The sequence below is a fragment of the Neofelis nebulosa genome, chromosome 4, assembly GCF_028018385.1.
Source record: "Neofelis nebulosa isolate mNeoNeb1 chromosome 4, mNeoNeb1.pri, whole genome shotgun sequence".
Lineage (NCBI taxonomy): Eukaryota > Metazoa > Chordata > Mammalia > Carnivora > Felidae > Neofelis > Neofelis nebulosa.
Genome location: NC_080785.1, coordinates 160,455,212 through 160,481,938, shown reverse-complemented (window position 1 = coordinate 160,481,938; position 26,727 = coordinate 160,455,212). Strand labels below are relative to the sequence as shown.

Below are 26,727 nucleotides of genomic sequence, written 5' to 3'. Positions count from 1 at the left end.
ACCTGAGCCGGAGTCGGACGCCTGACCGACTGAGCCACCCAGGCGCCCCAGCATAAATAAGCTTTTTTTTTTTTTTTTTTAAGATATTTTGGTTACTAACATTCATTACAACTGGTCTTCTTTGCATTTGATTTTATGCATTCTAAAAACACGATTCTGAAAAGGGGTCCCCACACTTGATCGGACTGCAAAGGGCTCCTCGTGGGTGGGGCCTTGCTGGCCCTCCTCCAGGGCATGCTTCTCCCCATCTTCTGCACCAGGAAACCCTCCCCCCGTCTCCGTGATCCACCCCCCCCCCGACTCCCCAGACTCTCTCTCTCTCTCACCTGCGCGCCCCCATAGCTTTGCTCGTGTCTCTCTTCCAACATAGCCCTCTCTGTTACAGGAAGTTGTGGTCTCCAGCCTCAGAAGAAACATTCTTTAAAGTCAACACCCTCCTTGTCTCTTAGGAAATCCTGATCTCATTCAGGAAGTTATACCAGCTGTGCCCAAAGGCAGGGAGAGGAAGGTGCCTTTGAGGGCAGCAAATTGGAGGGTCGTGGAGGTTGGGGGATGCCCCAAGTACAGCCTGACCGTTCCCCAAGAGGAGAAGGATGCCCGGGGCATCAGGGGTGACTGGACCCTTGAAAAAGGGCCCAGGCCTCCCAAAGATTCCTGGGTCCCAGATGTGTCTCAGAAGCAGGTGAGTCTCCTCCTGCAAGGAGGGGACCTTGCAGGCTGGGACAAGGGAGGCTCTCGAAGGTAAGCAGGGTGGACTGATGGCTCAGAGGTTTCCTACTGATTCTAGATCCCCACCTGCATTCGAGACACCCATATGGGCAAGCAGGTCATAACGCACTGGGCAAAATTTAAAGTATTTAACAACCAGGGGCACCTGAGTGGCTCAGTCGGTCAAGCATCCGACTTCGGCTCAGGTCATGATCTCACCCTCCGTGAGCTCGACCCCCGCTTGCAGGCTCCCCGCTGAGCCTGCGCAGGATTCTCTCTCTCCCCCTCTCTCTGCCCTTCACTCACTCATGCCCCCTCTCTCTCAAAAATAAAGTAAATAAAATACAATAAAATATTTCACAGGAGGCGTGGGAGGACCCGGGGGGCGGGGGGGGAGGACTGCAGGCAACAGCTATTTACTAACTGGTATGGAAATATTTTAATATTTTAACAATAAGCTGTACCAATGTGTCCCAGCTGAATATCTGAATACACAGAGAAGAGATCATTGAAGCCAGAAGAGTAAGAATCCAAACGGTGAATCATATGAGAATAATTCTGTGTTGGCTTAGGAATGGATTAGACATTATTATTTTTTTAATCCTCTAGTGTATTTTAAATTTCTGAATTGTGTGTAAGCCTGGGGACCTCCTCTGAGTATATGTAAGTGACATGAGAAGTGATGGCCTATGTGTTAGTTTTCAAGAGTGACTACGTGTTAGAATCACCTGGAAACTGGGGCGCCCGGGTGGCTCAGTTGGTTAAGCATCCAACTCAATGTCAGCTCAGGTCACGATCCCATGGTCGTGAGATCGAGCCCCACTTCGGGCTCCGTACTGGGTACGGAGCCTGCTTGGGATTCTCTCCCCCTCTCCTGCTGCCCCTACCCCCCTCGCACTCTCAAAAATAATATAAAATATGTATTAAACACACACACACACACACACACACACACACACACACACACACAGGAACACCTGGGTGGCTCAGTCAATTGAGCGCCCGATTCTTGATTTCAGCTCAGGTCGCGATCTCACGGTTGGTGGGTTCGAGCCCCGCTTCTCGCTGACCATGCAGAGTCCGCTTGGGATTCTCTCTTCATCCCTCTCTCTCTGCCCCTCCCCTGCTTGCGCTCACTCTCTCCCTCTCCCTCCGCATGGAACAGCCAGATTCCGAGGCAGGAACCGAAGAGTTCCACAGCATTCCAGAGGGCTCCCCAACAGGCCCCATCCACGGGTTCCATGCCAGTTGGTAGAGAATTTCAGTCTTTACACGTGTCTGCTGAAAAACCCGACACGTTCACGTTTAGTCTTGGGCGTGTCCCCATTTTTTGAGGCATTTTTTGGCAGCTGTCAACATGTAAATGACAGCTTTGAAAGAAGGTCCCAGCCAGTCTCTGACCCTGGAGGGAAAGGCCAGATTTGGGGGAAACGGACCCCGAAGAGCCTGAAAGTTATTTCTGAGCTGTGTGCCTTCAGGAAAACTTCTCAACCACTCTGGGCTCTAGTCCCCTGATTCAAAAAGGAGGAAAGGGTAATTTAAAATATTCGCGAAGGGGGCGCCTGGGTGGCTCAGTCGGTTGGGCGGCCGACTTCGGCTCAGGTCACGATCTCGCAGTCCGTGAGTTCGAGCCCCGCGTCGGGCTCTGTGCTGACAGCTCGGAGCCTGGAGCCTGTTTCAGATTCTGTGTCTCCCTCTCTCTGACCCTCCCCCATTCATGCTCTGTCTCTCCCTGTCTCAAAAATAAATAAAACGTTAAAAAAAAAATTTTTTTTTAAATAAAATATTCGCAAAGGTTTTCCTAAAGATTAAACGAAAGTATCAGAATGCCCATTACAATGGTGGCCAGGGCATTTACTTAATAAATGTTAATAAGTAACAAAAATAAGACGACCCTCCAATTCAAGGCTTAAGCCACCAGCGGTGGCTTTTGACATCACCATCTGCCCAGAAATCACCATACGAATTACCTTCTCTTCGTCTCCACTGAGACAAGCTACGTGTCAGGTTAGATATGGCTATAAATAAAGTTTTATTGGTACCTAGTCATCCACTCATACATTTTCAATGGCGGCACAAAAGCAGAGCTGAGTCACTGCTACAGAGACTATATGACCACATGACCCCCAACCCCCCCGCCCTCCCGGAGCTGGACACATTCACTATCTGGCCCTTTATATTGGTCTGCACCCCAGATTCAGAGGTCAGATTTTCATCTCTCGCCCACAGACTCATTCCGGTCTCCTATCCCGCTTGCATGAACTTTTGCTGACCACCTCCTATGCACTTCGCCCTGGTGCCACGTAATCAGTAAGATTAAGGCCTAGCTAGTCCGCATTCTACAGACAAGGCAGGGGAGGCCGCTGGCGGGGTCACCGGCCCGAGGTCACACAGCACGTACAGAACCAGAGTGGCAAATCCAGGCACAGTGGCTCCAGAGTCACCAGGCTGTGAAGGCTTCCTATTCAGAATCCCCGGACCTAAGATGCAGACCGGAGAAGGCCCATGGCCCACACTTCTAGGCCATTCCCAGGCCACCGGAGGGGAAAGACAGGCTGTTTTTTTCTTCCAAGACCTGGCTGGCTGCGCCCCGCCGCGTCAATGCACCCCCGACTCTCTGCACCGGGAACTTCTGTAACCATTCCTGGAGCCCAGAGAGGCCGTGGTACTTTCCCAGGGCCACCCAGCCCTGAAGGGAGGGGCTAAGGTTTGAAAGCAGCTCCTTTTTGCCCCCAAATCAATCCTCTCTGCAACACTTGGGGCCCTCCAGCAGAACTTAAAACCAGGCAAGAACAGCCTTCTCGGGTGGCAAAGGAACAGATTTGCTTTACGAGGTGGCATTTTGGGAAGATGGTGGCATTATTTTTGTTTTTTAATTTTTTTTTTTTTATTTTTGAGAGAGAGCGTGAGGGGGGGCGGGGAGAGAGGAAGACACAGAATCGGAAGCAGGCTCCAGGTTCCGAGCTGTCGGCGCAGAGCCCGATGCGGGGCTCGAACTCACGGACCGCGAGATCATGACCTGAGCCGAAGTCGGATGCTCAACCGACTGAGCCACCCAGGCGCCCCAACGTGGGCATTGTTTTTTTTTTTTTTTTTTTAATTTTTTTTTCAACGTTTTTTATTTATTTTTGGGACAGAGAGAGACAGAGCATGAACGGGGGAGGGGGACATTGTTTTTTTTAACTCGAGTCACCGACCCGACTCGAGGCGCTGGGCTCACCCAGGGGTTATAAGACCTGCCCCCCGCCACCACCACCAAGGGGCTGTGACAAGTAGAAAATGTTAGAAGGTAAGAAATTACTACATTTTATTTTATCCCAATTTGGCCTCTCGGAGCCGATTCTGGCGACAGATTTGGAGGACGGGTTATGTGTGCCACACTCACCTTCAAGGTTTTATAGATTTCATTCTGAACCTGTCTCAGACTCAACACAACCACATTTAGCAGATATCAGGTGTCTTCTCCCCACAAAGCGCTGTGCTGGGCAATGCGAAAGATTCAAGGATCAATACGAAAAGGATGTTCCTTCATGGAGTTTAGTACCTAAAAGGCGCGGAAAAGCTAAATGGTCACACCTCATTCATTCATGCACGCATTCAGTGTACTCTGTGCCGGCATTTCCAAGCTCACGATCTTGCAAGAAGAGGAACTAAGAGCTTGGGCTCGGTACCTGGAGAGCTCTGGGCTCCAAGGCGGGTTCTGCCCTATAGTCTTCATTATTTTCCTTTCTGTGCCTCCGTAGCCTCCTCTGTGAAATGGGTGCCGGGGTGAGGACCCCGTGAATTCAGACCCTAAGCTCCTAGGCCCACGGTGATGGTGGGATAAATGGGGGCTGGTCTCTGTGTACCCCCTGGATGATGGGGGCAGTCACTTGTCTGCCTCTTCCTCCAGGCAGACCCCCCTGAGTACATCATGCAGGACTTGGAACCAGAGGAGGCCCTGGACAGAGACCTGAAGTCAAAATGAGGTTCACTGGCTCTAACGAACTCGCAGGTCTCCAAGCCAGAGACCCAGAAAGGTCATCAACACAGATGTTCGATTCACTCAACAAACACTGGGACCAATTCCCTCAACAAACATTGGCACCTTCTATGCACCAGGGACACTGCAGTGGACAAGGAGGACAAAAACCCTTGCCTTCATGGTCCCAGCAGTCCAGTTTAGAAGGAAACACACAATTGCAGGCAATGAACAGAGTGATGTGAGCCACAGTGACAGGGCAGGAGTCTCTGCACAGGGAGCATAAGGAGCTGACATCTGTCCCGAGACTGGATTGCAAGAAGGAGCCAGCTATGGCCAGGGCATCCCAGACAGAGGCAACAGCAAGTGCAAAGGCCCTGAGGTGCAAACACGACTTGAAAATGCCAGGCATGGAAGGCAGGCCAGGGAGACTTGACCAAAGTGAGAGCAGTTATGGTGGAAACACAGGCGGAGACGGAGTGGATGACCCCCCCCCCCCAGGAGGAAACAGTGCAGACAGCCTGGAGAGCGCAGGTACACAGACAGCATCAAGAGAATCTTGGGGTGTTTCAAAGGTAGACTTTGGCAGCAAGAAGAAAAGATGGGAATGAGCGGTGGGCTCAGGGGACATTTGTTCACAAGCTGCTTGGGTTCCAAAAACTAGCATGGAAAACCTGATTGATCATAAGGGATGGGATGGGGGGGAGGGGGCCCCAGGGGGGGACACCGTGGTAGGGGGTGCTCCCCAGGCCCTCTATGGCTGGCCACGGCCAAAGCTGTAACTGCTTCAGAGGACAAAAGGAGGGTCTTTCTGCACCAAAAACCAGCCAGCTTGCACTGAAAAAGAAACTCCCTGGGACCAGACCTATATTTTTTTTTAAATATCAAGTAGGCTAGAATTGTCCAACTGCCTCCCTTAAAAAAGAAGGGAGAAAAAAGTGCTCTGATTTCCAAGCAGGTCTTTAAAGGTCAGGTTTTGGTTTAATTGTGATGTCTAAACAACTTGCTATTCTTTTTTTTTTTTTTCTTTTTCTCTTCTTTTCTTTTTTTTTTTACTGTGTAAACTGAGGCCTCTAGGCGCAAAACAGTCGACATTCCCTAGGACTATAGCAAACCAGCATCAAGGCTCACTAGGTACCTGCATTGTTTTAAAGACCTGCCATATAATAACGCATTAAATTTCATCTTTGCAAGAATTCCAGAAATGGGTGTTATTACGTCGATTTTACAGACTGGGAAACTGACACGCAGAGAGAAGAATGCCCCTCCCCCCAGAGTCACAGAGTCATTGAGGGGCAGGGCTGAGATGTGAAACCCCGCCCTCTGGCTCCCAGTCCAGGAATTTAACCACAACCCCAGCCCAAGGCCTGATGGGCCTCAGACTTGACCCCAGGACCCACCTGCAGCCCTCAGATACCCTCATTCATCTTTATAAGCCCTTTGTGCCTAAAAAAAAAAGAAAGTGCCATATACGTAGTGATGGAGGATTATATGGTAAAAATTGGACTCTCACTTTGGGGCCGCCTTCCATTTCTCAGAACCCCGAGAGGGAAGGATGAGCCCCGTAGGTGAATCCCCCCAGGAGGGTGAGCAGATCGCTTCCTGCCTTGGCTGCCAACGTCCGCCGGGCTCGGGAGCCACAGCGCCACCTGGTGGCTGGTCGTGGCAGCCGCAGGCGAATGGGCATCCCTTGGCCTGGGCATCCGCGACGCCAGGACCGAAGTGGGCAAACTCCTCTAAATGGCCTATTTTCAGTTTTGCAGGCCAGTCTGTTACAGACCGGACTCCACCACTGTGGTGCAAAGGTAGCCACAGACAAGAGGCACACAAAACAACCGGGGTGCGTTCCAGTAAAACTTTATGCACACTGAATTTTGAATTTCATACAACTTCACATATCAAGAAATATTACCCTTCCTTTGATTTTTTTCAACCACTTAGATGTAAAAACCTTTCTTAGCCCATGGGCCACACCACAACAGGTGTCTGGCCAGATTTGGCCCCCTTACTGTAGCTTGCTGATTCCTGTTCCGGAAGCTAGGGTCCCAGCAAAGAACAAACCAGGCAAAACTTTCTGCCCTCGGGGAGCTTATGGAGAGAATATAAATAATCAACAAGATAAAAAGCCAAATGTATAATACATATGAGTTGGTCATCAGCACTAACCAGAAAAACAAAGTAGGGCAGAAGAAATCGAAATGTATAAAGGTTAAATTTTAAAGAAGGGGGGGGCGCCTGGGTGGCTCATTCAGTTAAGCGTCCGACTTTGGCTCAGGTCACGATCCCATGGTTCACAGGTTCGAGCCCTGCATCGGGCTCTGCGCTGACCGCTCAGAGCCTGGAGCCTGCTTCAGATTCTGTGTCTCCCTCTCTCTCTGTCCCTCCCCTGCTCATCCTCGGTGTCTCTCACCCTCAAAAGTAAACATTTAAAAACATTTTTAATAAATAAATAAATAGGGGTGGTGAGGAAGGGCTTGCTGAGGAGGTGGCCTTTAAGTAAAAGCCATTAGGCAGTAAGGAAGGAGCCATATGGGTGTCTGGGGGGAAAGCATTCCAATCAGAGGGAAGAGCCAGTGCAAAGGTCCTGAGACAGAATTGCCCTGATATGTTTGAGGAACAGTGAGGAGGCCCACGTAGCTGGAGCAGGGTGAGTAAGGGGGAGAATGGGAAGAGGTGAAAGCAGGCAAGTGACAGATCACACAGGACCTTGTAGTGGGGGAGGGGCAGCGAGAGAGGGAGACCCAGAACCCAAAACTGGCTCCAGGCTCTGAGCAATAAAGCACAGAGCCCAGCGCGGGGCTCGAACTCAGGAACCGCGTGTGTGGTTTAAACAAAACATGTCTCTTTGGGGTCCAGTGGCATTAGTCATTTTACCAACAGTCCCACATAACCCTAAATAATCCTAATTTGTCCGCTGAAAACCACGGAACTATTCTATGGGGTATCGAAGACGAAGGGAACAGGGGTAGGGAAGGGGCCGAGAATAAACGAGAAAATCTGTTTGCTAGAAGGACCCGTGTTGCCTCCTTCCTCACCCAGTGCGTCCCTCCTCTGAGCTCAGGCTCGGGGACCAGAACGACTCAGGCTGCCCACCCCAGCCAGTGACCTGCAGGATGGCTGGGCCTGAGCTCCCACATCCTAGAAACAGCCAGTTCCGACCTGGGAGTCAAGGCCACACCACCCTGTCCCGACTCAGCCTCCAGATGCCTCGGTAACCCTGGGGGCCTGCCCGCCCGTCTGCATGAGGAGCAGACCAACGGCAATAGTAAGAACAACACGGCCGGCTCGCTGAGTGCACGTGACGAGACGTGCGGCACAGAGATGCTGGAAAATAATGATATTCTGCGCTATCTTTTAGTAAGTGTTAGTCATGGTCCTTACGGCGGTGTGGCTGGCTTTCCTCTTGCCGCCCTCCATTCTCGTGCACAGGCCCTCTGCTCTCTGGCGATGACGGCGACCGTGGGGATGACTTAGAACCTGCTGCTTAGATCGCCCTCTGTGGACCCAAGGACGCACCCCACACATGAGCCTGTTAAAAAGAAATGCAGGGGCGCCTGGGTGGCTCAATCGGTCAAGTGTCCGACTCTTGATTTCAGCTCGGGTCATGATCTCACAGTCGTGAGGTCAAGCCCTGCATCGGGCTTCATGCTAACGACCCAGAGTCTGCTTGGGACGCCCCAGGAGCCCTGCTGGATGAGAGGTGCATCTCACAAAGCCCCGCAGGGGTCTGCCAGCCGGGGATGAGAGTTAACCCTCCCCGCCCTGGTCCTTCCCCACCCTCCACACTCTTCCTGCCGGCTTCCTGTTGGTTTTCCTGCTGGGTGGAGAGCTGACTGTTGACCGATGTGTCCGAAGGCCCCGCATGGAGCTGAGCACGGAGAGGGTGGCCTAAGTATTGGTAAAAGAAAGAAGTCCTGGGGGAGGCAGAGGGAGGGGACATGTTGGGGTGGGGGAGAGCAGAGGGGAGGGAAGAAGGACCTCCTCACTCAACTCGGGGTGCAAAAATCTCCAGAGCGGGTTGGGGCTCCCCAGGGAGTACATCCGCAGCAGTTTGAAACCAAATGCTCCAACTTCCAGCCCTGTGATTATTTCATCTAAAACAAGGAAAAGCTGGGGCACCTGGGCAGCTCAGTCGGTTGAGCGTCTGACTCTTGATTTGGGCTCAGGTCACCCATCTCAGGGTCATGGGATCGAGCCCCGTGTCGGACTCCACGCTGGGTGCGGAGCCTGCTTAAGAATCTTCCTCGATAGATAGATTAGATGATAGATAGATAGATAGATAGATAGATAGATAGATAGATAGCAACCCTCACTCATTCTCACCCGGTGCGTTCATTCAACTGATATTTCCTGTGTAACCTACGCGGAACCAGCCTGGGTCTCAGGGGCCCGGGACATTCCAGTGGGCAAGACAGACAAGAAAGGAGATAAAGAACCATGGAGTGTGTGGTGATCTACCAAGGTCTGCACGGCCCTGCGCAAATGGGTTGACAGATTCAGACAAAGGCTGGCAACGTGGGCACGTGGCCTAAAAAGGCCACTGCCCGGAAAGCAAGGGTTGAAGAAAACAGTAACGGGAGCAGGCAGGAGCAGCGAGAAACGGCCAAGCTGGGTCTCTGTCCATTCCTGGCACCAGGATTCCGTCGGTCACAGGAAGAAGAAACCCTAGTGATATCATTCAATCCCTAGCAGAAGGTGGCCAAAAACACGTTCGAGATTCTCAGGAAGACATTTTGAGACATGGAGTCACATTCACGACGGTTAGTTTCACCTCGGTGGATACTTTTCCTGCGTGGGATTCCTACAGATGGGCAAAGCCACCACGGTCAGCAGCACGTGCAGAAATAAGGCTCCCGGGGCGCCCGAGTGGCTCAGTCGGTTGAGCGTCTGACTTCGTGATCAACTCAAGATCTCACAATTTGTGGGTTCGAGCCCCGCGTCGGGCTCTGTGCTGACAGCTCGGAGCCTGGAGTCTGCTTCCGATTCTGAGTCTCCCTCTCTCTCTATGCCTCCCCCCACACTAGCTCTGTCTCTGTCTCTCTCAAAAATAAACATTTAAAAAAAAATTTTTTTTTTAAAAGAAAGAAGCTTCCCAAACAGACGGTTCAGAATGGTGGATATTCTGTAGAACGAGCGATCTGGCTTCTTCTGTGAGCCACTGGGACGGTATAAAGGGTGGACAGGGAGAGAACGCTATTATTGATGAAATAAGACTTAGAGAATCCCCACGTGACCTAGCAGCACACCCAGGAGAGTTGAAAGCAGGGTCCAGAAGATATATTTATAAACCCATGTTCACGGCAGCGTTATTCACAATCACCAAAAGGCGGAAGCAGGGTCCGTCAACAGATGAATGGATACGCACGATGTGGTACGTCCACACACTGGAATAGTATTCAGCCCTAAAAAGGAAGGGAACTCCAACACAGGCTACACCATGGATTAACCTTGAGGACTATGCTAATAACAAAAGGACAAATACCTAGGATTTCACTTATGGGAGTAGCCAATTTTTTTTTTTATTTTTTTTAATGTTTACTTATTTTTGAGAGAGAAAGAGACAGCGCGAGTGGGGTTGGGGCAGAGAGACAGGGAGACACAGAATCCGAAGCAGGCTCCAGGCTCTGAGCTGTCAGCACAGAGCCCGACGCGGGCCTCGAACTCATGGACCACGAGATCACGACCCGAGCTGAAGTCAGACGCTCAACCGACTGAGCCACCCAGGTACCCCAAATGCGACCACAAATATTTTTTTCAAAAGACAGAATGATCCAATACAACACGCCCACCTTCCTGATTCAAACAAATCAACTGGGAAAAAGACAAGCAGAGACATTTGACTGTGGAGTGGAAATTAGGTGATATTTTAAGAAATCACTGGGGCGCCTGGGTGGCTCAGTGGGTTAAGCGTCTGTCTTCTACTCAGGTCATGATCTTGCGGTTCATGAGTTCAAGCCCCTCATCAGGTTCTTTGCTCACAGTGTGGAGTCAGCTTGGGATCCTCTGTCTCTTCTTTCTGCCCCTCCTGATGCGCTCGCTCTCTCTCTCTCTCTCTCTCTCTCTCTCTCTCTCTCTTAAGAGTAAACAAATGTTAAAAAAGAAGAGGCACCAAAAACCATTAAAATACCTAGGAATAGGGGCGCCTGGGTGGCTCAGTCGGTTAAGCGGCCGACTTCGGCTCAGGTCATATCTCGCGGTCCGTGAGTTCGAGCCCCACATCGGGCTCTGTGCTGATGGTCAGAGCCTGGAGCCTGTTTCAGATTCTGTGTCTCCCTCTCTCTGACCCTCCCCCGTTCATGCTCTGTCTCTCTCTGTCTCAAAAAAATAAATAAACGTTTAAAAAAAAATTTTTTTTAATAAAAAAAAAATACCTAGGAATAAATCTAACCAAAGAGATGAGAAATCGATACACTGGAAACTATAGGAAGCTTATGAAAGAAATTGAAGAAGACACCAAAAATGGAAGAATATTTCATGCTCCTGGATAGGAAGAACAAATATTGTTAAAATGTCGATACTACCCAAAGCAATCGACATATTCAATGCAATCCCTATCAAAATAACACCAGCATTCTTCACAGAGCTAGAACAAACAATCCTAAAATTTGTATGGAACCAGAAAAGACCCTGAATAGCCAAAGCAATCTTGAAAAAGAAAACCAAAGCAGAAGGCATCACAATCCCGGACTTCAAGCTGTATTACAAAGCTGCAATCATCAAGACAGTATGGTACTGGCACAAGAACAGACACTCTGATCAATGGAACAGAATAGAAAACCCAGAAATGGACCCACAAACGTATGGCCAACTAGTCTTTGACAAAGCAGGAAAGAATATCCAAAGGAATAAAGACAGTCTCTTCAGTGAGTGGTGCTGGGAAAACTGGACATCCACATGCAGAAAAATGAACCTGGACCACTTTCTTACACTATACACAAAAATAAACTCAAAATGGGTGAAAGACCTAAATGTAAGACAGGAAGCCATCAAAATCCTCGAGGAGAAAGCAGGCAAAAACCTCTTTGACCTCGGCCGCAGCAACTTCTTACTCAACAGGTCTCCGGAGGCAAGGGAAACAAAAGCAAAAATGAACTATGAGGACCTCATCAAGATAAAAAGCTTCTGCACAGTGAAGCAAACAGCCAGCAAAACTAAAAGGCAACTGACTGAATGGGGGAAGATATTTGCAAACAACGTATCGGATAAAGGGTTAGTATCCAAAATCTATAAAGAACTTACCAAACTCAACACCCAAAACACAATCCAATAAAGAAATGGGCAAAACACATGAATAGACACTTCTCCAAAGAAGACATCCAGGTGGCCACTGACACATGAAAAAATGCTCAGCATCACTCCTCATCAGGGAAATACACATCAAAACCACAATGAGATACAGCCTCACACCCGTCAGAATGGCTCACATTTACAACTCAGGCAACAACAGATGCTGGCGAGATGCGGAGAGAGAGGATCTCTTTTGCCCTGCTGGTGGGAATGCAAACTGGTGCAGCCACTCTGGAAAACAGTCTGGAGATTCCTCAAAAAATTAAAAATAGAACTACCCTATGATGCACCAACTGCATTGCTAGGTATTTATCCAAAGGATACAGGTGTGGTGTTTCGACGGGGAACATGCACCCCAGTGTTTATAGCAGCACTAGCAACAAGAGCCCAATTGCCATTTGCAACGACGTGGATGGAACTGGAGGGTATTATGCTAAGTGAAATTAGAGAAAGACAAAAGTCCTATGACTTCACTCATATGAGGACTTTAAGAGACAAAACAGATGAACGTAAGGGAAGGGAAGCAAAAACAATATAAAAACAGGGAGGGGGACAAAACAGAAGAGACTCATAAATAGGGAGAACAAACCGAGGGTTGCTGGAGGGGGTGTGGGGGGGGGGAGGGGCTAAATGGGGAAGGGGCATTACGGAATCTACTCCTGAAATCGATGTTGTACTATATGCTAACTAATTTGGGTGTAAATTAAAAAAATAAATAAATGTTTTAAAAAAGAAGAAATAGGGGCGCCTGGGTGGCGCAGTCGGTTAAGCGTCCGACTTCAGCCAGGTCACGATCTCGCGGTCCGTGAGTTCGAGCCCCGCGTCAGGCTCTGGGCTGATGGCTCGGAGCCTGGAGCCTGTTTCCGATTCTGTGTCTCCCTCTCTCTCTGCCCCTCCCGTGTTCATGCTCTGTCTCTCTCTGTCCAAAAATAAAAAAATAAAAAAATAAAAACGTTGATAAAAAAGAAGAAATATGCGTGAATGGATGGATGGATGGATGGATGGACGGAAGGACAGGTTTGGTGAGTGGCTAGATCGGTGGATCGGGAGGAGAAAGTCAGAAGGAACGCGGCTGTGGGCGAATCAAGTTTTATCACATTGCCCCAACGTGCCACCAGATGTCAGCCTAACCTCAGGAAACCGCCTCAGAGGCCAAATTAGCACCACCTTTTGAGGACACAGTGTTCATCGCAGTCCGTATCTACACAGCCCTCGCGAGCGCACCCTGCACCCAGCTGGCATTTCGAATCCAGGTCTCCCTCCCAGCAGACCGAACATCCAGGGAAGCCTGAGGGACAGCCCTGTGGGGTGCCGGAGACCGTGTTTGTAACTTCCCAGGGGTCAGACCGGAGCACGGAGTGGGTGGGAGGGGCATTTCTGGGTGCCCAGGAGTGCTTAGCGTCCAGGCCAGCCTCAGCTCCGGTCGCCCTGAAATCTGCACTCGGAATCCCACCTTCCTGATGTCCGTCCAGGAATCCACCCCCGTCTTAAGCCTTTGCCAAAGAAGCACTTGAGAAAAGAAAAAGAAAAAAAAAAAAAGCGCCAGCTCTCCTTCTGTACCCGGGATTGAACCGTTCACGCACTGCTTTCCAGCCTCAGCCTAGGAAGAGCGACTTCAAGGTGAGGATACAAGCCCAGGGAGGCCTCCCCCCCAAGATCACAGGAGCAGAGCCGGCTCAGAGGCCCCCCCCCCCCCCACTTCCTCGCCAAGGCGACTCCCAGGAGAAGACCCACTTTCAGGGTCACTGGCAGAGGGAAAGGGGACCCAGGACCAGCGCCCCCGGAGCCAACACATCCCCCCCACCCCCCCACCCCACCCCCTCAGCGCCTCTCTCTGCCTTCAGCACAAACTTCACCTCCAGCCGCCAAACCCTCGGGTGTAGTTCCAGGGCTTGAAGTAGACATGTGATCCCCGCCCCCGCCGTCCCCCCCCCCCCCAAAGAAACCCAGCATTTCTCAGCCAGGTTCAGGAATGCCTCCCACCGGAAAGACTGGCCAACCCATCCCAGGGGACACCCACCGACCCGGACGCCCTGCCAAGCCTACCAACTCCCCCCTTCGCTGGGGCACCCTGGGCTGCGCAGGGGTTCACGTGGGGGGGGGGGGGGAGGTGGGCTCCCAGGCAGGGGACGGGGCTTCAGCAGCCAGCCTCGCCCTAGGAGCGCGCTCCCGCCCTGGAAGCCACCCCCGGGGGCGCGCCCGCCCCCCACCCGCCGTCCCAGCCCGGACTCACTCCCATTCCTTCCTCCGGGCCTGCGGCGTGCTGTGGACTTTGTGCGCCTGGTGGGCCAAGATGACATCTCGGTGGTCCACCACGCCGCCGCGCCGCTTCAGAGGGGGCCCGGGGCAAGGGCCGCTCATCCGGGGGCCCCGTGCGTCCTGCGGGGCGCCCGCCGTGCCGTCCGCCGCCGGGGGCCCCCGGCCGCCGTCGTGCAGGGCGTCATAACTGCGCGGGGAGAACATGGGATCCGGGACCCGGGAGGCCTTCCACATCCATGGGCCTCGCTCAGAACTCGCAGGGTCTTCGGCCTCCAGCACAGGGCGCAGCTAGAGGGGAGAGCAGAGAGCGGGCGGACGGTGAGCGCGGCGCGCAGCGAGCAGGGACGGGAGGGAAGGGAGCCCGGGGACAGCCGCTCGCGCTGCCCCCGGGGCCGGGGGTGGGCATTTCCTTGGCAACTCGGGCCGGGAAGCGGGTTCTCGGGAGCTGCCCGGCAACCGACGAGGCCCTGATGGCGGGACGCACCACGGAAGGTGGGACTCTGGGTGGCTCAGCGCCTCGGGGCTCCTCGCTGCAAAATGGGTCATCGAGAGTCTGCTCGTGGCCTCCCCTCCTGCCCCTGGGTGTCGCGAGCCCCACAGAGTCACTGGGAAAAATCAAAGGGCGAGGTCAAGGGTCGGCTTTAAAAACCCACGTGGGGCGTGGCCATCTGTCCGGTGAGCCTGCCTGCTCTTGGCCACCTGGCTGCGTTTTTGAAAAGAGAAAAGGGATAAGGGTGGAGAGGTGATGGGACAGAGCTTGTGGGACCTTTTGGACCGTGGGGAGGACTCTATTTGGTTTCTCCTGGAAGGAGATAATCCACGGCTTTTGGAACGCCCTGGAACACTCCACCCAAGCAATTCTTCAATCTCAAACCTATTTCTCCCACCTGAAAAGTGGCCTCTCAGCGTCCGTCCAAGAAAAGCAGACCCACTGGAAGGCTAGCATGAGTGAAACAGAGTTATGAGGCTGAATCTCACGCATGAATGTTGATAAGCCACCTCAACACCCAGAGATGTAAGGAGAGAGGTGCAGAGGAGGAGGCCACCTCTGGATTGCCAAACAACAACAACAACAATAACGTATGTGGGAATGGAAGCTCATCTTCCCCAACCCACGCCCCCCCCCAGCGATTTCCTGTTTCCTCTCCCCCTGCTGGAAGCATCCAAAGACTGAGAGCTCTCCTAGCCTGTCCTGAGCTGATCAGCTCAACAGCAGTTTAACGGCAACAGTTACCCTCTGTTTTCTTTCCAAATCGTGTACCTGATGGGGTTTAATAGATCTCTCCTTCACAATGCCTTTAAGCTTCAATTTACTCTCATGAAATCTTATGCTAAGTCACCTACAGTCGTGCATTTAGAAAGCCTTTGTTTTTCCACATGCATTCCCCTTGCGCTGAAAAAAAAAAACATTGTAATTTCTTCATGAGCATGTACCCGGGGAAGGCATTTTCCTTCCCGTTTTACAGAAATACAACTGAGGACGGAAGGTGGATTCAAGTGCCTTGCTACCAGGTTCCATTTCTACCTGCAGAAGTCCCCCCTCCCCCCCCAAAAAAAATATTATTACTGCCTCAGGATTTAAAAAAAGAATCCAGCTTACAGGTTGGGTGTGCTGTAAGGATCTACCACTTAGCTAAAACCCCAGAGACCAGGCACAGCAGAAGCACCTTGATGGAGAAAGTTCTGCGCATCTACAGATGTATTTGCACCTGGGAAGGTGGGAGGAGGAACAGGAAAGACAAAACCGAAGGCACACATCCCGGGTGACATCCTCTGGGACATCCCCCCGCTTGGCCTGCAACCCCAAAACAAGACGCTCCATACCCCACCCCACCCTACAGCGCATGCTCCCGGTCTCCCCATTTCCTTGCAGGCTTCCCCACCCCCCTCCCACCCCCCCGGCTCCTGAGCCGCCTCCACTCCCTGGGTCACAAGCATTCACCGGGTCCCAGCCGCTGGCCTCCAAAAATATATCCTGGATCTGATCAGTTTTCTGGCCACTGCCTGCCCCCTCCCCCAACAACGCTCACTTGGACTTGGGCAGCTGCCTCGCCCGGGTCAGCGGGCTTCCCAAGTCCCACCCTGTACTCGGCTGGGCAGTCAGTGGGTCCTTCTGAAAGTCTTCGGTCAGCACTTCTGTTACAGGAATAAAAGCCACACCCTACAGGGCTGTCCCGTCTCCCTGACCTCATCCCCTTCACTTCTCCCCTCTGCCTTCCCAGCTCCAGAGTCACGGGCCTCCTCACCATTCCTGGTCTCTGCCGAGCTCATTCCACCTTTGCTCCTGCTGTCCCCCTCATCTCCGATGGGCTGACTCCCTTTCATCATTCAGGGCTAGGGTCAGATGCAGGCACCCCCCCCCCCGCCCCATCGCATCCTCCAGTGCGGTCTTTCTCACGGGGCTGGTCAGTCTCTGGGACTGGGACCTATGTGTAGCCTTCGATAACATCTGCCGCCCCCAAAGGATGTCAGCACCACGGAGGCAAGGATCACGACCTGTCTTGTTGGCGTCGGGTCCCTGCCACCTTAAATATCTCTTGCCTGGATGAACGAAGGGTCTTAGGAAAGGGTCTCCCCAGCAAGACATCATGAAGCGCCTTGCGACTGCCTGGGGTCCAGGGCTCCACCTACGGAGGGAAGGGACGAAGTACGGTGGGAAAGAGGCCGGGTCCTACCCCAGCACACGACCGACTCGCTGTGTGGTCCCCAGCAGTTTGCTCAACCTGCTTCCTCCTACACAACGTGGAGGTGATGGTGAGTGCCACGGAGAGCCACAGGGGTCGGTGAGCTAACCTGTGGGAAGACAGCATCCTGAGCACGGCGCCAGGCCACGGCAAGTGCTTGGTCAGCACCGGCTCCCTCGTGTTGATATCGCGACAGGCAGGCGGAGCCTGGTGGCAGAGGGGACAGCTGCCCGAGCGACACCATCCAGCGTGCTCTGCGGTGCCCTCGCGAGCGGTTCCAGCGGGGCCCCAGCTGTTCCGTGTGTACACACGAGAAACAAACACATCCCGGGCCAACGGGCACTTGCCGGCCGGGTGTCTGTCCCTGGCACCTGCTGGGCCCCCTGGCCAGGTGTGCTGTTCCCCCTCTCTGTTTGTCCAACCACTGCCCAGAGGAAATGGCAAAGCATATGGGGTTTGCTTCCCCCTAGAAGCAGTGAACAGACGGCACAAAGAGAAGACAATGGGGGAGAAAAGCAAACAGAAGAAAATAAGGCATGAAGCCCGAGGCCACAGAAAGCCCTGTCGTTAATGTCACAGGAATAGAGTTTTACAAAGCACCAGGCATGCTCGTATCCACCACAGCCCCGAATCCCAACTGAAGAGCCACCTGAGAGGGGGGACTGACCCCCTACTGCCATGCCTGGACCAGCCTGAGTTTCCATGGCAACCGGATGGTGCCCGGAGATGCCGCGATTAATAGAGGCTGGTACTGGTGCTCGGGGGAGGGGGGCAGGAGGGAGGGGACCGCAGGGGAGTCTGGGGACCTCCTGGGACCCCCTGCATGTGGACGGGGACATTTACACAGCTGTGCTGGCCACCAGGCTTCACCGCCCGTGGGCGAAGTGCTAGTAACAGGTAAAGCAGCTAATCTCTGGTGAAAATGCATAAAGGTACAGCAAGGAAGCAAAAAAGCAAAGGAAAACTATTCCCTAAAACTTCTCAAGCTCACCGTATACGTTGGAAAGACACACGATTCTCCTAAATATAGACAGGATGGGAACTGAAAAATGCCCCAAGGGGGCGCCTGGGTGGCTCAGCCGGTTAAGCGTCTGCCTTTGGCTCAGGTCATGATCTCACAGCTCATGGGGTCGAGCCCCACGTCGGGCTCTGTGCTGACAGCTCAGAGCCTGCAGCCTGTTTCGGATTCTGTGTCTCCCTCTCTCTGCCCCTCCCCTGCTTGTGCTCTGTCTCTCAAAAATAAAAACATTTAAAAAAAATTTTTTTAAATCAGAAAGGAAGCGGGGCGCCTGGGTGGCTCAGTCAGTTAGGCATCTGACTTCAGCTTGGGTCACGATCCCACGGTTCGTGGGTTCGAGCCCCGCGTCGTGCTTGGTGCTGACAACTCAGAGCCTGGAACCTGCTTCAGATTCTGTGTCTCCCTTTCTCTCTGCAACACGCCCCCCCCCTCAAAAATAAACAAACATAAAAACTTTTTAATAAAAATAAACATTTAAAAAAAAGAGAGGGACACCTGGGTGGCTCAGTCGGTTAAGTGTCCAACTTCAGCCCAGGTCACGATCTCGCGGTCCGTGAGTTCGAGCCCCGTGTCGGGCTCTGCGCTGATGGCTCAGAGCCTGGAGCCTGCTTCCGATTCTGTCTCCCTCTCTCTCTGCCCCTCCCCTCCCCCACTCATTCTCTCTCTCTCTCTCTCTCTCTCTCAAAAATAAACATTTAAAAAAAAGAGAGGGACACCTGGGTGGCTCAGTCAGTTGGGCGTCCAACTTCGGCTCAGGTCACGATCTCACCGTCCGTGGGTTCGAGCCCCGCGTCGGGCTCTGTGCTGATGGCTCAGAGCCCGGAGCCTGCTTTGGATTCTGTGTCTCCCTCTCTCTCTGCCCCTCCCCTCCGCCACTCATGCTCTCTCTCTCTCTCTCCCTCTCTCTCTCTCAAAAATAAACATTTAAAAATTTTCAAGATAAAAATAAAAACTAAAAAAAAAAGAGAGAGCAAAGAAATACCACCTCCACATGGACTCCCTCGCCCCACCTCTTCTCTCTTACTCTCTCTCAGTCTTTACTCTCTTCCATTTGTTGCTTGAGCCTCTCCCGGGTGGTTTCACGCCTTCCTGTCTTGGCTGTGTGGTTAACGTGCACACGGTCAATACAGCATCTTAATCCAGCCCTGGACAAAGAAAGGTTGCTAAGTCCCCGCGGAAACAGTGTCCCCTCCAGAGTCCTAGGCTGAAGAGTGTGAAATGCAGCAGACCGTGGATTCTAACAGCCAGGATGACGGTAATCCAAATGTCATTTTCAGCCGACCTTCAGACGCATTTGTCACCTTCCTTCCGGATGATGGTTTACTGGGCTGATAGTAACAGTGATTTCCGAGCCCTGAGCAAACACTCTCCCGAGCAGGTAGCCAGGGATGGGGCGGGTGTTACGCCTCCGCCTCCGCCCCGGAGTAAAAACTCACAATAGGGAGGAATAAAAGCAAAAATCAAGAAGTTGGAACTACATCAAGCTAAAAAGCGAAATGCAAATCAAAACCACACTGAGAAATCACTTCACACCTATTACGATGGTTGTTATCAAAAGGACAAGAGCAACATCCCCGAGGGCTTCCGGAAAGGCAACCCTAGGGAGGCCTGGCTGGCTCAGTCGGACGAGCATGCAACTCTTGATGGTGGGGTGCTGGAGTCGTGAGTTCAAGCCCCACGTTGGGTGCAGAGATTACTCACGTAAAAACGCAAGAAAAAATTTTTTTAAAGAAAAGAAAAGGTGACCCTGGGCACTGATGGTGGGAGTGACAACTGGTAAAGAGGAAAGCACCCAAATGTCCATCCACAGAAAAATGGACGAGCGAAATGTGGTGGAGTATTATTAAGTCCTTGAAAAGGAAAGGGATCCTCGGGGCGCCTGGGTGGCTCAGTCGGTTGAGCATCTGACTCTTGATTTTGGCTCAGGTCATATGGCCAAAGGGTGGTGGGATCGAGCCCTGCATTGGGCTCTGCACTGAGCGTGGAGCCTCCTTGGGATCCTCTCTCTTTCTCTCTCTCTCTCTCCCTCTCTCCTGCCCCCCCCCCCACCCCACCGCTTGCGCATGTGGTCTCTCGCTCTCTCTCTCTCTAATTAAAAAAAAAAAAAAGGAGTTGTTTTTTGAGAGTTTGCTTTTGGCACACCTGGGTGGCTCAGTCGGTTAAGGGTCCGACTCTGGCTCAGGTCACGATCTCACGGTTTGTGAGTTCGAGCCCCGCATCGGGCTCTGTGCTGACCGCTCAGAGCCTGGAGCCTGCTTCAGATTCTGTGTCTGCCCCTCCCCTGCTCATGCTCTGTCTCTCTCTGTCTCAAACATAAATAAAACATTTTAAAAATTAAATAAAAAATTAAATAAAAACCAGCAAGTCTCCAAACCACACACACACACACACAAAAATCCCTACATCTTAATAAAGGTACTTACATATCCACAGCTGCCCCGGTGTTCCAGCCTTCTTGCCTCACATCCTGACACCCACCAACCGAGGACGTACCGAGCAGGGACAAACACATACAAAGTCTACCCGATTCGGGCCGCATGGGCTCACCCCACATCCCACCTTTGCACAGAGAAGCAGAGAGCAAGGTTACGTGAAAAATAAACCCCGGGCCAGCAAGAACTCTCCTTGCTTGGAGCAAAAGTACAGAATTGCCTCCACATACCTAAGAACACAGCTAAATAAAACGCCAGGCCAGACGGCAGAGAGCAGCCGGCCGGCAAGGCCCTGAGCTTGGCTGCAAAGCTCCAACCCCAGCGAGATGCGCAGCTGCGGTGGGTTTTCACCTGCTTTCTCCCTCGCGGGCCCATCGCGGCACAGCCGAGACACGTGCGCTGCCTCCCACTGGCATGAACGGATCGCCTGGGATCGCTGGGTTTCACAGGCAGCCCCAGGACATTGGCTGGGACTCAGGAAGGAGACGGGGTGGGGGGCGGGGAGACTGCCCGTGGGGGCTGCTGGGCGGGAATCCGTGTGAGCCACTGAATCTCGAGCTGAATTCTTTCTCCCCACTTCAGGTCATGCCTCCATCCGCCTCCCGTCACTGGCTCAGGCGTGCATTCACCCAGCAACATTTATTGAGCACCTACTGTGCACCAGGCACTGTTCTAGGCACTGGGAATCCAGCAGTGAACAAAAGAGACTCAAGCACCCTGCATTCGTGAAGCTGATATTCCAGTAAAACATGCAGACGGTCACATTGGAAAAAAGAAAATGGGGGACTGAAACGTCATTTAGAGAAGGTGGCCAGGGGAGGCCCCAGTGAGGAGGAAGGATTGGAGTAAAGACTTGAAAGAGGTGAGGGGGGAGCCATGAGGGTATGTGGGTGGAGAAAAGCATTCCAGGCAGAGGGAAGAGCCCGTGCAAAGGCCCTGTGGCTGGAGCTTGCCTGGTGGGTTCAAGGAACGGCAAGGAGGCCTGGGTGGCTGGAGGGGAGTGAGTGTGCATGAATGGGAAGGAGGTGAGGGGCAGGCCCGAGGCACTAGGGAGTTAAAACCTTTGGATATGCCTCAACCAATGACTGTCTGGGCGTTGGTGGAGAAATGCCCCCCACCCCGTCTTTGCAGGCAGCCGGCTTGGGACTGGATCCTGGATCTACCGCCCCTTGCTGTGTGACCTTGGGCAAGTCCCTTCACCTCTCTGGGCGGCAGCTGCCTCCTCAGGGAAATGATCACTGACTTCACAGAGTTGTAGGCTGCCAGTGGGATTCCATTCTCTGCAGAAGTCTACTGCGGTGCAGTGCTTGTCGAAAGGCAGGTCAACGATCCCTCTTGTCCGGGACGGGCAATACGGCAGCCAGACCAACAATCTGGATGCTCAATGCCATTTATCTTCTCTCTCGCTCTCTCGCTCTCTCGCTCTCTCTCAAACTTGCTTGACCCCATCCGTGCTGGGAGATCAAAAGTCAAAAAGGACAGATGGCCACGGGGATAAAAATTTTCTCCCAGGGGCGCCTGGGTGGCTCAGTCGGTTGAGCGTCCGACTTCGGCTCAGGTCACAATCTCGCGGTTCGTGGGTTCGAGCCCCGCGTCGGGCTCTGTGCTGACGGCTGCGAGCCTGGAGCCTGCTTCGGATTCTGTGTCTCCCTCTCTCTCTCTGCCCCTCCCCCAGTCGCGCTCTGTCTCTCTCTGTCTCCCAGGGGAGACAAAATTTGTTTAAAAAAGTTTCTCCCAGGGGAGAGGGTTCCTTCAACGTGTCTTCTTGAACTAAACCACTACAACGGAGGAGGTGGGGAGTGTTGCCTACACTCTGCATCTTTGGATTTTGTTCCCCGCCCCCCCCACTCGAGGCATATTTTTTGACCTCTCAGGTAAGGGTTTCACTATCCCCTCACTCATTCTGCCCTCTGGGCCGGTCACTGGCTGTGCATGGCACGCACACATTAATACGTTACAACACGAATTCGTCACGATGGCAGTCATTGGTGCTGCCGTGCGTCATGCGTTCAACAACTATTTACCGAGCACCAACTGTGCGCCCCCGTGATCCAGCTATCGTGTGCCTCGGGATCTTAAAACCCTTGAGAAATCGTCTAGAAGCGGTGTCCCCTTAAGGCTGCACGACACCTCAGTGATGGTTTTTGCTGGAGAGAAATAGCCAACCACCGAAGTTGGGGCCCCTCTGGACTCCTCAAGACTCTCACGTCCAGTCTTGGCAAATGTTCGAAGACCCAGTCCCCCTACGCCTTTGTGCTTGGTAACTAAGAGTTGCCGTGTGAATTCGTAGGTCCGTGATGGGGCTCTGCGGCTCTTATCTGACCTGCATGATTTAGGGCAGGGGCAGGTGGGTCATGTGAAAAGAAGAGGAAAATACGAGCTACAAAAAAAAAAAAAAAAAAAAAAAAAATAGAAGTCAAAGTAGCCAGTCCCAGAGGCTACCCATTGAATAATTCCATTTATATGAAATATGGAGACAAGAGGGACCCCCAGAGGCAGAGAGGAGACTGGTGGTTGCCAGGGAGGGGTGACACAGGGTGACTGCTTTCCTTTTTGGAGGGATGGAAATATTCTGGAACTAGACGGGGGGGGGGGGGGGGGGTCGCACAACAGTGTGAAGGTACTAAACACCATTAAATGACACGCTTTGAGGGGCACCTGGCTGGCTCAGTGGGCGAAGGGTGCAATTCTTGTTCTCAGGGTTCCAAGTTCGAGCCCCCAGGTCGGGTGTAGAGATTACTTACAAAAAAAATAAATCTTAAGAAAAAGCACGCACTTTAAAATGGAAAGGGTGCCTGGGTGGCTCAGTCAGTTAAGCATCCAACCCTCGATTTCGGCCCAGGTCATGATCTTGCGGTTTGTGGGTTCGAGCCCCTCGTGGGGCTCTGTGCTGACAGCGCGGAGCCTGCCTGGGATTCTCTCCCTCCCTCTCTCTCTGCCCCTCCCCTTCCCCCACCCCCCTCAAAATAAATAAATATATAGTTTAAAACTCAGTGTAACTACATCCAGTGATAATTCCTTTTTAAAAAGTAACATAACTTGTATTTTCTTTAAAAAAAAAAAAATAAGAAAGAAAGAAACAGGAGCACCTGGGTGGCTCAGTCGGTTAAGCATCCGACTTCAGCTCAGATCATGATCTCGAGGTTCGTGAGTTTGAGCCCCAAGCCGGGGTCTGCGCTGACAGCTCGGAGCCTGGAGCCTGCTTCGGATTCTGTGTCTCCCTCTCTCTCTGCCCTTCCCTGGCTCAACGCTGACTCTCTCCCAAAAATAAATAAACATTAAAAATTTAAAAAAAAAAAACAACCAACAGCAAATTTTAAAAGGAAGCCAGTGAATTTAAATAGAAAAAAAATTGCTTACTAAAAAAAGTAGCCAAGACTTAGTAAGCACCCTGTTGTGTACCCAGGACTGTGCGTCACCTAGCCAGGCCTTCCTGAAACCCTAGGAGGGAGCCGCCAGTGTTAGCTAGGTGGTCAGCCAGGAACCCTGAGGGGTGGAGGGTCAAGTGATGCCCCAGGGCTTCTCAGACTCTGACCACCTCCGGGCTGCTCAGGATGTGTTCAAATGCAGATTCTAACTTGGCAGAGCTGGGTGGGGCCTGAAACTCTGCGTTCTTTTTTTTTTTTTTTTTTAATTTTTTAAAAATGTGTATTTATTTGTGAGAGAGAGAGAGAGAAAGAGAGAGAGAGTGAGGAGGGGAGGGGCAGAGAGAGGGAGACACAGAATCCAAAGCAGGCTCCAGGCTCCGAGCTGTCAGCACAGAGCCCGACGCGGGGCTCGAACCCACGGACACCGAGATCACGACCTGAGCTGAAGTCAGACGCTTCACCCACTGAGCCACCCAGGCGCCCCTGAAACTCTGCATCCTTAAAGGCTGCCGCTGGCCCAAGGCCAACACTTTGAGGGGAAGGTCTGATGCTCGGCAAAGCCAGTCAGCTTCCTCCATCAGACAGGCTTGGCCTTGCCAGAGGGGGCAGAACAACCCAAGAGCCCCTGCCTGTCACTGTGAAGGCAGAGACAGCTGAAAGATCCTGGAATAGAATCTTCCTCACTTGCCCCAGGTCATTAGGGGCCTCTGGTGCTGTAAGCTAACATTTCAAAAAGAATGATGAAATCAATAAGTAAAATCCTCTGCCAGAGTTTTTACTGTCCCAGAGCTGCACTTGCCATTACTTTGCGGGTCACTTGCACGCACTTTGTTCAATGTCAATTCCACCCTTTGTCCCTGGAACCCTGGTCCTGCTCTGTTTCCTGGGCAGCGGCGGGGGGGGGGGGGGGGGGGGGGGGGGGGGGGCGGGGCGGGCAGACACACGACAGCGTGTAGTTAAATCCGTCTTATTAAATAAACCCTCCTAGAGGAAGGACGGTATTTGCCCCTAGTGACACCTTTAGGCGTTTCTGCAAATCTCTGCGACGCCGTAGAGGAAAACAAAATTGTCAACAGGGATAACCTCAGCTACTTAAGACGTTTGCAGATCTGGGGGCCTTCCTGCCGCCTGGATTTGGGGGTGTAGGAGGGACTAGAAGCCAAGCGGGAAGGGAGGGGCCAGCATCAGTCACAGACCCCCGGCCACCCACCCCACCCCCGCCCCAACGGCAAGGGGCTTAAGACTGTCCCCGAAAGAGACGGCAAGGGTGCTGTGAAGTCGTCGACTCTGAAAAAGAATCCGGACGGAGCCGCCTGCCCAGCAGAGACCCATCCCCAGGACCCTGGCTCGGAGCTCAGGAGCCAGGGGGTGCAGATAGGGGCTCCCCCCCCTGTGGGTTCGGCCTCAGCTTGAGGCTGCCGCCTCCAGGAAGGCCCTCTGCCCTGTTTACATTCTATTCTGGTTCCTACTCCCGGCGCAGTCTCCCACGGCCCCCGAAGCAGGAGCCCACCCCCCTCCACCCCCCAGAAGGCAGGAGCCCCGCCGCCCGCTTCCCCCGCCCGCCCCCTCGGGTCGCGGCGACACGTGTCCTGCGAAGATGCCGCTGTCAGCAGCTCGAGCAGGAGGGGAGAGGGATCCCGCTGCCAGTCTCACGTCTTGGGGAACAAAAAGCCACCCCGAGAGTCCACCGTGTCCAAAATAGAAAGGGGGAGGTTGGTCTAGAGGGGTGACGAGCGCTGTCCCCGCTTGTCATTTGGCGCAAGGGAGGGGAGAATATTAAATATTAAACACAGCAAGCGGTTTCCTAAGACGAGGTAATTATTCTCAACAGCCTAAACTCCACCTGCCATCTCCCTCTTTCCAACATTCACGCTGCCCTGAGCACAGAAAACAAGGCCGGGCCACACCGGCAAAGGCAACTTTTGTTTCGGGGACCCCCCCCAAAGGCGACAGAGGCGATGGGGGAGGGGAAGGCGCGCGGGACCCCGAGAGCCCTGTCGCCTGCCCAGCCTGCCTGGGTCTCCACGCAGAAAGAGGCTTAATGCAGACCCGAGGGCAGGGGGGGAGAGGGGGTGGGGGCGGAGGACACGAAAAAGTCCAATTTGGCTCAGATCCGAAACTACTCACGGGAAACCGCGCAAGCCCAGGGCAGGTGGCGAAGCCGGGAGGCGCTCCAAGGCGGGGGGGTGGGGGGGGGGGTGGGGGGGGGCTCAGGGCCGTTGACAGAAAATGGGTTTTTAAGAAAGAACTGTTCAAAGTATACGCTGGAAATGAAGGCTCTGCCCCCCGCACCTCCCGCGTGCAGAAAAACTATCCGGAAAGGGGCAGCGGTTTTTCAGCCAGAAACAAGGAAAATCTGGAGATACACTGTCTCCCCTCCACCCACCCATCCCCCCCCCCAAAAAAAACCACCACGATTCATAGGAAGGGGGTGAGGGAGGTCATGGGTTTTCCACCTCTGCAGACAGAGGGAAATGTTGCAGCTGCGGGAGAACGGATTCGACTCCCGGCAGGACCGGCCCCAGCGGCCCCAGCTCGCTCACCTGTATCGCATGGGCTCCGGGGCTCCGGCGGTGTAGCTAGTGAGCGGCGCAGCGCACCCGCCAGCTGTCCTGAGGGTCCCACCTTGCCAGCGCCCGGGGAGCCGAGCCAGCTGAAGCCCACGCACCCATTGCCCATCCAATGGAAAGGAGACGAGCAGAGAGAAGGGGGGACGCCAGCAGCAGCCGTGTTCCGAGCCGAGGGCTCCCCACAAAGGCAGGCGCCAAGCTTGGCTGTGCCAGCTGCAGGGAGGGGGTTGGGGGGGTGCAGAAAGAGGAGGAGGTTTCCCTGATTCGGGGGGGGGGGGGGGGGGAGGACTAGCAGTTCATCAGCAACTGCTCATTTCCAGCCAAGCGCTCCTCGGGGACCCAGCACGGGAGGCTGGATACGCTGCGCCCCCCGCCCCTCCATTGCTCCTAAGGGAAAATTAATTTCTTGCTCTTTTCTCCAGGCCCCTCAGCAACTGGCG

At 53.2% G+C, this 26,727-nt stretch overlaps 1 protein-coding gene across 6 annotated transcripts in view; it reads right to left on the bottom strand.

Moving 5' to 3' along the window:
• The window catches only part of CACNA1A (calcium voltage-gated channel subunit alpha1 A), a 284,147-nt gene extending 257,705 nt beyond the window's left edge, over positions 1–26,442 (bottom strand). For 3 of the 6 annotated variants that reach the window (XM_058727813.1, XM_058727814.1, XM_058727811.1), the window contains exons 1-2: positions 26,261–26,442; positions 14,190–14,503 (exon numbers count right to left, since the gene is read on the bottom strand). In XM_058727813.1, coding sequence (XP_058583796.1) covers positions 14,190–14,449 — 260 coding nt within the window. In that variant the 5' untranslated portion in view covers positions 14,450–14,503; positions 26,261–26,442. The remainder of the gene's footprint in view (positions 1–14,189; positions 14,504–26,260) is intronic. The other 3 variants (XM_058727812.1, XM_058727810.1, XM_058727816.1) reach the window with 2 other exon arrangements.
• Between the last annotated feature and the right edge of the window lie 285 nt (positions 26,443–26,727).